We start from the raw sequence: 10,466 nt of genomic DNA, 5'->3' as shown, positions 1-10,466 counted from the left end.
ATTAAACTATAAAGCTCTAACGATTCAATGTAATCCAATAAATTATTCGGAGGATGTAACGACATTTTCATACGCACAAAAACGGTGTTTTGATCGGGCAATCGACATGGACGTACACGCGTTATTCGCTCCTATAGATTAGGAACGTGCAACTCTTTCAAAAACATCCTGTGCTTCAAATGTAAATTTTCTTTATAGTTGTACACACGTCCATGTCCATATCTTATTGGTTCTACATACATGACAAATATAACCACTGGTTGCTGCGATCAGAAAATATTATGTAAACTGCGCGCGGCATGTTACAAGGTATCACGATATCAAACTTAGTACATTTGATATGACTGTATATTGTAGTAGAAACAAACAAGACAATACCGAAGTATGAACATAACTGTGCTTCAATCTCTCAATCAATGAAACAAGGGCTAATGAAATGAAAAACTGTCATGGAGATACTGGAAAAGAGTGTAACTAAGGATATTTGTAATCTGCGTCATTGACGACATACAAAAAAGGGAAAACTACATACAAAGGCACACACAGTCATCAACTAAACCGAGTAGGATTCTTCCCTTACTAAAGGAGAGCTATATAAAAAGGAGACAAACAAAACATATACGTTTCTTCCTAACCACTTGTATTTTGTAAATCACAAACAATTCTTTGTATTACGGTACAGTGTTATTCACACATATTAACGATACGTAGATAAATACAGCGTTATTTTCACACTTTAATAACACGAAGATGTTTTTGAAAGGTAAAATGGTGAAACATGAATATTGAATTATGTTTTACACTTCAGGAAAATATCTTTTCCATTCCGTTCTCTTTGTTTAAATCTATGTTAGAATTCAAATGCTTTCAAACGCTGTAGACTTCTCGTCAGACTGGAGCTGTTTCAAATTTGAATCAGTCATTAATGCTAGTATTTGTTTTTCTTTCTAATTTGATATTGGTGTGTTTGACTCACCCTGCTACAGTTATGCAATGCCATTTTAAATTGTTTAAAGAGGTACTAACTCTCGTAGATTTTGTCATCGGTATCATCCTCTTTCGAGTCTTCTACAAGGTCGTTGTACCTATTTTCTGCTTCGCTACCAAACGCAATGAGCTTCTGGTCTTGATCAAGTAGGATACAGGAAGCATTTTTTACGGAGGTCTTGGACACATTTCCAATCCACTTATAATATATAGTTATCTTCAGTGGGTTCTCTTTATAATCTGACAATAAGGAGAAAGCATAACCTGAATAGGTTGTCCCAAAATCAATCGCGGCTACCAACTCATTCATTGCGGTTGGAGCCTCCGGGTTTGTTTTTTCAAATGACCTGGAACTACATCAAAAAATATACATGCAGTTTAAAATCTCTCTAAAAAGTTGGGACATATCATCATTAGAATAGTAATAATGATAAAATAATTGAGAATTTCCTGGTATTTCTTTTATTTAATTTACAACAGAAGATATATGCTGGGTTTCTGTAATTAACTGTTTAAAGATATCGAGAAAGGTACATTCAAAACCGGAAAATTATTTATTGGAATATTAATGCTTGCTTTTAGCTTAATGTATCATACATATGAATCCTTTTTTTATAATAAAACCATAATATCAGTGCTTCTGGTGATGACATACATTTCTAGAATATTAGAAATAACGTGTTTATTTTTTCACTCTACGTTAAGGCTCAGGTAAGTGACCTTGAAGAAATGTTGATATAGATGCACAACATAATTTTTTTCAACTCATTCCAAATATCTAATTAAATATTTATATTTTCAAGTATTCATTCTATTAGCATTAGAATATTTACCCAAATAATGGGGGGACGATACACATACGGATATGAAGCTTGGCCGAAGTTTGACCCGAAAGTTCATCCACAGGAGCTGAAAGTAAGTTTGGATGGCGTCGATTGTTGTAAAGGTGTCTTCAAGCCTTACATTCGACTTGGCACTGAAGTCAATTGCATGGACTGTATTACATCTAAACATTGCCCGGTCTCCAAGAAACAAAAGTACATAGCCATCGGAATCTACATATCTGAGAATGAGGCTCCAAAATATATCAAAGATCCGGATGTGCGACTACTCGGAACTCTCAAATTGCCACTTCCTGTGTACAAGCCAGGGCTGAGGAGGAAAGTATGTGGACGTCTGAGTTTTGGAGCAACGGAAGTGATCATTTAAGCCGAAGAAATGGAAACGGGCATCATTCGAAAGGCGATATTTGACTGCTTATAAAGGCAGTAAATGACTCGGTTCCATATACTCTAATATGTATTCAACTTTTTATGACAAACTATGAGAGGACATGACACTAACCTTATGGAAGCCGGTAACTTCGTACGAGTAACAGGTACAGTTCTTAGCTCAAACTAACTAACATACAAATCTTTTTAGCTTAACAATGTGATAGACTGAATGCATTTCCTTGTTCTTAAGCAGGGATATTAACTTTGTTATATAAATCGCATCAGATATGATTATAAAATGCATTTACTCATTAAATATTATGCCTTGCAAGTGATTTTTAGGATATGTTTTCCTACAAGAAACCAAAGAGTAGGAAACATTAAAACGGACATGACGTCTGAGCTTACATTTCCGTATTCCAGGGATCAATATAAGGACATTTGATAGCTTTGTTTTTCATATTGTTTGTCCTAGTCTGAGTTATAAGCATTCAATAATAATAATAATAACCGGATCAAAGACGTAAAATATCACCAACTAATCAATTATGATTCTTATCCATAACAGTATCATAAAAGTAGAGATGTGTGTCGCCGACGACACTTCCGGTTACATTGTTGTTGAAACCTCATCAATAGACGTGCTGAGAAAATACGAACATGATACAACAGTGTCTGTCACATTTTGTTCGTTCAGTTTACATTACTTTCTTTACGTTTTTTGCCTCATTTTAATCTATTTCGACAGGGAAGAGTTTTTATGCATTATGCATATTTATAATTCATACTCTTTAAAGTAAATATATTTACCCAAGTGATACGAAACATTTGCAATATCTTTAATAAAATAATGCAGTTAAAATATTTACCTAACAGTGGATATTTAAGCATATCAGAGTCTATTTGCTCACCTGGGTCTTCGAACCAAGGTGAGTAAAAACCGTGCCGAAGCGTCCGTCCGTCCGTCTGTAAAAAGAATTAGAATACTTCTGCTTTGAATACCTGAATAGTATTTACAAAATTTGACTGGAAATATTATATGGTAATGAACATCTCGACCCCTTTCATCCCACCCGTATGAGAAAAATGACTAAGAGGGGTAAATTCGTCATAACGTTAAATAACTTTCCTCGGGACATATGGGATGGATATCAACCATATTTAGGATGAAGAATCAGCAGATGTTTCAGATTTGCAAATGGAGGGAAAGACACCCCCGCCCAAAACCCGATATCCTCGACCTTTTCAGAGGAGTGCAATCAAGGATTATATGATACATAGATACAAAGATTTATTTCTGATAAAATTAGGATTTTACTATCCTTTGACAGTTAGCTCTTAAATAAAGAATAATAAAAGAAAAACATGTTTCAGAAGTTGCGACGTTTAGATTTCGACTATTTTCTTTAAAACTGTATTTCTGAGCTTGTTTTTGCCAGTGTTTGTCCATTTTACATTCAAATTGTTAAACTGTGCTTGAATTCACAACATAAGACGGACGATTGTTTCATTAATCAACAGTTCTCTGTACACAAAACTTTACTTATATAATTTATAATCTTGAATGCGATTTGTAATTTTTAAAGTTGTGTCCACGTGATGATGAATTTCCCCTGATATTAAATATGTCGGATAATCGATAGTCATATTTCCCGGACAATATTTTGTAAACCTCTATCATGTCTCAATGGAATCTTCTTCGCTCCAGCTTTGTTGCTCTTGGGTTGAACATTTTCTATTGTTTCAATATTTTTTCGAGAAGAGGATACCATACATAAATCGCATAATCAATGTGTGGTCTAACTAAAGATGTGTTTAGAAACTTTAAACTTTCTTAGTGCATATAATCTATTGATCTTTGTAGAACTCCAAGAAGACGGCCATATTGCTTTAAATTACTTATCCCCTGACATAAACGGAAACTGGCCAAAATGAGTACATGTAATAATGTAACAACTTTGAAACGGTATATATATCCACCCTATAATCATATATAACACTTGCTGAACGTAAAAAGACAATACTATAATGCTACCAGGATTGGCTTCGGGGTCCCACTCCGTCTATGGGTTTCAATATGCAACCGTTTGAGATTCACATTCTATTATCATGACCTAATTGCCTTGTCCCACCCTTCAGCATTAAGATATATATACAATATTTATGACACGAAGATCACGATTTTGGTAATGGTGATGATACCTGACGCATATGATTGTCATTATGACATGATGATAACGATGATGGTGATTAGTGTCATTATGACATGATCATGAGAAGGATGATGGCTGAGTGTAAAGATGATGATTCATCCCACCCAATGTCACCTTGTCACCCTCCAGGGGGAGAAAGCCTCGTGCCGATTAGCACGTGTTCAATTGTGACGTCATTAAATTGTGTCACCGGTAATTGTGATGTCATCAAAAGTGAACGACGATATTCATATCCCTTTTATATGTGTTTTTGTTTACAAACATGGTAGACTACTGTCGGTTGAATTGTGACTGAAATAACAAGATGGAAGAAGAAAATAAATCATCCCCTACCTTGCGGGTGTAACAGAGAAATATCCAATCTTCGGGGTGATTTGTTTTCACAGAGCCTAGGGTTAGACGACCAAAAAACATCACCCTCGGGTTGGAGATTTCTCTGTCACATTCTCAAGGTAGGGGAAGATTTTATGTTTATGACATGTATTGTGATGTTGGTAACGGTGATGACACATGATAATGATGATTGTCATGATGACATGGTGTGAGTATAGTGATGACTAGGATGACTAAGTGTAATTATGATGATGATGAGATGATTACGTGTCAGTATGACACGATGCTGATGATAATGATGCTGCTGCTGCTGCATGATGATGATGATGATGATGATGATGCCTGATGATGATGATGATGATGATGATGAGTTCAAATAATGGTGAAGATGGTGAATTGTATGCTGAACTACGATTACTTGTAATGATATGTGTGTGTGTTTGTGTGTGTCATAGTGTATGTATATATCATGTCAATGTATTGTAATTGTAGAAAAGTAAAAGACTTGAAGACAATAATAAAAAATGATATATTTATTCAATATTCATCCCACCCTTCAGCATAACGATATATGTTTAAAATTGCTCAACATCCTTCAGCATCAAGATTGATATTCAATATTGCTCCCCACCCTTCAGCATAAAGATAGATATTCAATATTGCTCACCATCCTTCAGCATAAAGTTAGATATTCAATATTGCTCACCATCCTTCAGCATAAAAATAGATATTCAATATTGCTCACCATCCTTCAGCATAAAGCTTATATATTTGTACGATGAAGGACCACTAAAACTTATTCTTATTGGCATTCTTGTGATTTTAATGAATTAAAATGGTTTTTTTTTATAACATTTCATTTTACTTATTTCTTCAGTTTTATCATTATTTACTTGTTCATGCATTACTAACGGTCACTGGTGATCTGGATCATCGGGTTCATACAACAAGGACACTGGTATGTCAGCTATTGACTTACAGTCGTTAAAATTGGTATTATCTTAATCTTCATTGTCCAATCACCACGTAGGTTTCGTCATAGATAGAGATAGACATCGACGACGAAACCCCAGTTGCTATTGGCTGGATCTACATTTCAAACACTGTTTAGGTTATTGTCAGTGTACATATTTTAGCGGTATTCTAATTTTAGTCATTTCACCTTTGATATCTTGCGCTAAATCATATGTGAGCTTCTTCCTGTTTATAGTTTGCTTTTGTTTAAAGTGATGCTAATTCTGCGACGCGCTTATCTGTTGAAATTTGATAATTCGCTAAAATTCGAGTCCGCTAAAGTAAATACTGTTACGGTACAGCATGTCTCCTTTAGATGAATAGATTTAGTCAAGTACATATCTTGTTTAAGAACATAGAAACGGGGTTTATCTTACTTATCAACATGTATGTCCCATCCTTCAATTACAATGCTTAGATATTGCAATGTATGTTGTAAAACATAGTTGAATTAATCTTTCATTACAGATATTTCCCATTGCTCAAAATATAAACAAACGTGACTAGGGACAAAGAGATAGATTTTCGTTTCGAACTCTTTATAAACCGGCTTTTTCACATCTGATATCAATAAAACTTTAAAAAAAAAAATATGACTGTCTTAGAAATAAAATATAAAAATATGTTTTAGAAAAAATCAGTAAGGATGTATCTATTCCTCGCTTCATATCTTATTTGACACTCGGTTTGAACAGACAACATTCTTGTATATGTACAAACAACATTGTTTTTTTAAGACGTCCAGTTGCAGTCCTCAAGAACACGAGGCTGATATTTTTCACAATGACCTGATGTCATTACCAATATATTTAAAAAATAAAACCCTTTGTATTTATAGACAACTTGTCTTAAAATGCATCACAAACCTACATCTATAACTTAATTGCACGTAATTTAAAAGGTTTAGGGGTTTTAGTCATTCCCACAATTCCCTGTAAAGATGGTAGACACGTCGGGTCTTCAGGCAGCAACCGGAAGTTCTGAATCAGAGAAGTCAGGAATAAGAAAAGCTCCATTTTTGCCAAACTCTCACCAGGGCACAGTCTCCTTCCTGAAATAATACGTAAAAACAGCAACGTTTTTCTCGAAATCGAAATTGAAAACATGATATGAAAGTTTCATGCCCACAAAATATCAATATTTAAATTAAAATGTACATTCTTGGTCATGCTAATAATCAAATAAACTAAAATCTAAACATAAATATACACTATTATCTAACCAATACATTCGGAAATTTACATACCCTTATTAATATACGTTATAAATACATATAATTTATTACAGCGGGTGTAAAAACGATGTACCGGAACCTTCCCATGATATTAAAAGTATATAAAAGTTTGTTTTCGGACTTACCAACAGAAAAGGCCGTGACCTTATCACATCCCGTGAGTTTTCCATCGTCATCAATAAACCGTGAAGGACAGAACGTTTCCGGGCAACTGAACAATTTGGGGTCATTCAAGATAGAATCAAGGTTTGGGACTAGTATTGAACCACGTGGAATGAAGAACCCTCTAAACATCGTGTCACATGCAGATCCATGCGGCAGGGCAAGTGGAGCTATATTGGCATGGCGTAAGACTTCAACGATGAACGCTTCGAAAAAGGGCATGTTTTGTTTATCGGAGATGGAAGGCATCCGAGACCTCCCGATGACTTGATCTATTTCCTGTCTCAGTCTGTCCTGTATGTCTCTATAATGCAGAAGGTAGAGAACCGCCCATCGGATGCCTGTCGCCGTTGTTTCCGTTCCAGCAGAAAACACATTTCCGATTAATGTTGTGAGGTTGTTGTCTGCAACACAAAGAACAGAAACAAGATAAATCGACTAACATAAAAGTCAAGTGCACAACTAGGCTTGATTTGAGGCTGTGGTATATATGCTTTTGTTTATTTGAGTGTTTTTTTGTTTTGATTTTTTAGTTTACTTTGTAACATATGAAATTAAGAACCGTGGCATTATTCAACATTGAAATGGAATGGGATATTTTTAAACGTTTTTTAACACGCCTTTACCGTCTAAATTCATTTTGTTCAGGTGTGAAAACTTTAGCTAAATCACTATCAAATTAGGCATATTGTATCGACAAAAGACGAATTAATCGGACCAACATAAAAAACCGTTTAGATAAATCACAGACAAAATAGCGGACTCTAAATAACCTATCACTTTCCATAATCTCACTTTAATTTCAAATTAAAATACTTTATTGTCCCAACGCAATATTATATGCGTCTTCTTATGACCGTAGATGTTGCTGGGACGTTAAACCCGAACAAACAAAGCAATGTCTTACTATCTAAATACAAACAAAAAAATCTAAGTATAGAATGTTAATGGCCGATTGCAAGCAATTGTTGTTCAAAGTCAATTCTTAATATCTTAATACAAAAATCTTCCTATCCAAATCAAATACCACAGTGTTCAAACATTGAACAGACTTTTTGGTCACCCACATGCCGGAACACGAGACAATAGGATTAATAGAATCTATAGCTACTGGTTGTGTAAGATAGAGAAATCTCAACCCGAGGACTAAGATTTTTTTGTCCAGAACGAGGCTTGCCGGGTTCTGGACAAAAATCTTAGTCCGACGGTTGAGATTTCTCTATCTTACACAACCAGTAGCGATTGAATATTTTTCTCCCATATGTAACAGTATTTTAATGTGAAATAAAGGTAAACACTGATCCAAAACACATACAGGCAATTTGTTGATGGATTGTTGACGTGACGTCATTGTATTGTTGAAGTGACGGCATGCCATAGTTATGAATAGGGGAATCCCCCCGTCTCAACCCTAGGGCGGGGACAGATAAATCTAGCACCGGCAAAACGGGAGATAAATCTGTCAGGTGTGGGAGAAAAATAAAGACTTAATTTGTTTTGAACACAAACAGGACTTAAAAAGTTATCTCGCAATCTTTCGAAAACGTCTCCGTACTAGTCTCTTACCTGTAAAAATGGTGCTGGTGTCGCCTAAGTGTTTTCTCTGCTCTTTCAAAAATGCATCAGTAAAATCGTGGATGTTTGTTTCATCGAAGTTTGCTCGGTGACATTGGATCTGATCGAGGAAAAATTTCCTTATCTTACCACTATTCTTTATCAGTCGTTTTGCCCCAAAAAGGTCTCCCGGCAAAAATCTTAAAATAGGGAAAATACCAAGAATACCGGTTTGTCCAGCAAGTTTGAAGTTCTGGTCTAATAGGTCTAGTACACTTTCGAACGTCTTGTCGCCGTGTTCGAATCTACGACCAAATATGAGACTGCAGATAACATTAGACACACTTGTATAACTTGTATTCCTGATGTCAAATGGTTCGCCGTTTGTGTTCCCTATAACAGCTAAAAAGGCATCAACTTCTTCCATAAGCTTTGATTCCATGGACTGTTTTCCAAACCCGAACTCTCGGAGAGCGCGGATAGTGAACGCCCTAGTCTCTTTCCAGAAAGCTCCCGAACTACCGGATATACCTGTAATAACCAGAAGCATTTTATCATACAAAGATGTGGACACTTTGTTTTTGATGGAGACAAAAAATGTTTTGATTTATTTTATTACTATAATTTTGACAGCTGTCTAATCAGGCTGGATAGGAAACGTATTTCTTATTTTCAAATCAAACGATCCCTATATCTGTGTTGAAAATAAATAAATAAAAACAAAATATGATAAAAAAAGGAAATAAAATAAACGAAAAACGAAGATACAGACGCAAGATGTTAAGCCAGCGCTCTGTCTCCTAATTTTACCTAACATTTCACTAAATGCAATGTTACATCTTGTATACATCTTCCAGCTTGTCACTCTCCCTTACCTCTGCCTCGGGATATCTGCTCCATGATGTACGTTTTTGGTCTGTCCGAGAAAATATCGCCATTTCTAACAAATGCTTCTTTCAAAGCTTCGTAACCATTGAAAACGATGAATAAATTACCGCCAAAACGAAGACTGAATACGTCCCCAAAAATCTTTCTTAGTTTCCGAAAGGTTTGTAGCTGATCGTTTGATTTGAAGTAATCAATGTTTCCTAAGAAGGGCAGTGGCTGTGGTCCCGGTGGCACATTTGACCAGCGCCTCCACCCAATGTAATATCGCCCAAGGAAGAACACTGTCGACACCAGAACTATCTGGTACAGGTAATCAGAAACCGTGTGCTGGATCCACATAGTGACTCGTAACGACCTCTGGCGGCACTGTCACATTAACAGAAACTGACGCTGTCCTTTGATGATAGTACCACGGAGGAGAGAATGATCACAGGGGACTTTGTTATATGTATGTATATATAGGTCTGGCATTGAAGGCGCCTCGTTGACAACCGGAAGTATATCGGGAATATCTCGGAAGAAGTTTTCCTGTCTATTTAATCACTGATATAACACACTGCAGCGACAATTATGTTAATAACAAAACTCTTGTCGAGATACAGGGAAGTTTGCACGTATACTTATTCGTTAGGTGACAGGGACGATTGTCTAAGCTATTGACCTATAGACTGAGGATTTGACGCACATGACCGGCCGCATGATATTGGAAACGTGGGCGTTTGTCGAGAGTTGTCGACAACAAAAATATAGGCAAGATGATACTTCCTCAATTACTATTAACGCTAAGATATACACTTCTTGATCGTTCTTTTTATATACAAAAAAATTCGACAAAAGCGAAGGCAACGGTGTTGTACAGATAGGGGG

At 35.8% G+C, this 10,466-nt stretch overlaps 2 protein-coding genes across 3 annotated transcripts; one reads left to right on the top strand and one right to left on the bottom strand.

The window, feature by feature from the left end:
• The first annotated feature begins 1,827 nt into the window (after positions 1-1,827).
• On the top strand, positions 1,828-2,196 carry LOC110457217. Its single transcript, XM_021508390.1, has one exon. The coding sequence runs from the start codon at positions 1,828-1,830 to the stop codon at positions 2,194-2,196; it is 369 nt and encodes a 122-aa protein (XP_021364065.1).
• Positions 2,197-5,265: 3,069 nt separating this feature from the next.
• Positions 5,266-10,190, bottom strand: LOC110457212 (cytochrome P450 2F2-like). 2 transcript variants are annotated; one of them, XM_021508381.1, is made up of 4 exons: positions 9,587-10,190; positions 8,724-9,242; positions 7,121-7,561; positions 5,266-6,741 (listed from the first exon to the last, which is right to left on the bottom strand). In XM_021508381.1, the coding sequence occupies exons 1-4, from the start codon at positions 9,936-9,938 to the stop codon at positions 6,722-6,724; spliced, it is 1,332 nt and encodes a 443-aa protein (XP_021364056.1). In that variant the 5' UTR covers positions 9,939-10,190; the 3' UTR covers positions 5,266-6,721. The 2 variants fall into 2 exon arrangements, with proteins under 2 accessions (XP_021364056.1, XP_021364055.1); XM_021508380.1 differs by having other exon boundaries at positions 5,266-6,812; positions 9,587-10,187.
• Between the last annotated feature and the right edge of the window lie 276 nt (positions 10,191-10,466).

This window comes from Mizuhopecten yessoensis, unplaced genomic scaffold (genome assembly GCF_002113885.1).
Source record: "Mizuhopecten yessoensis strain PY_sf001 unplaced genomic scaffold, ASM211388v2 scaffold9049, whole genome shotgun sequence".
Classification (NCBI taxonomy): domain Eukaryota; kingdom Metazoa; phylum Mollusca; class Bivalvia; order Pectinida; family Pectinidae; genus Mizuhopecten; species Mizuhopecten yessoensis.
This window is presented reverse-complemented; position numbering and strand designations above follow the sequence as displayed.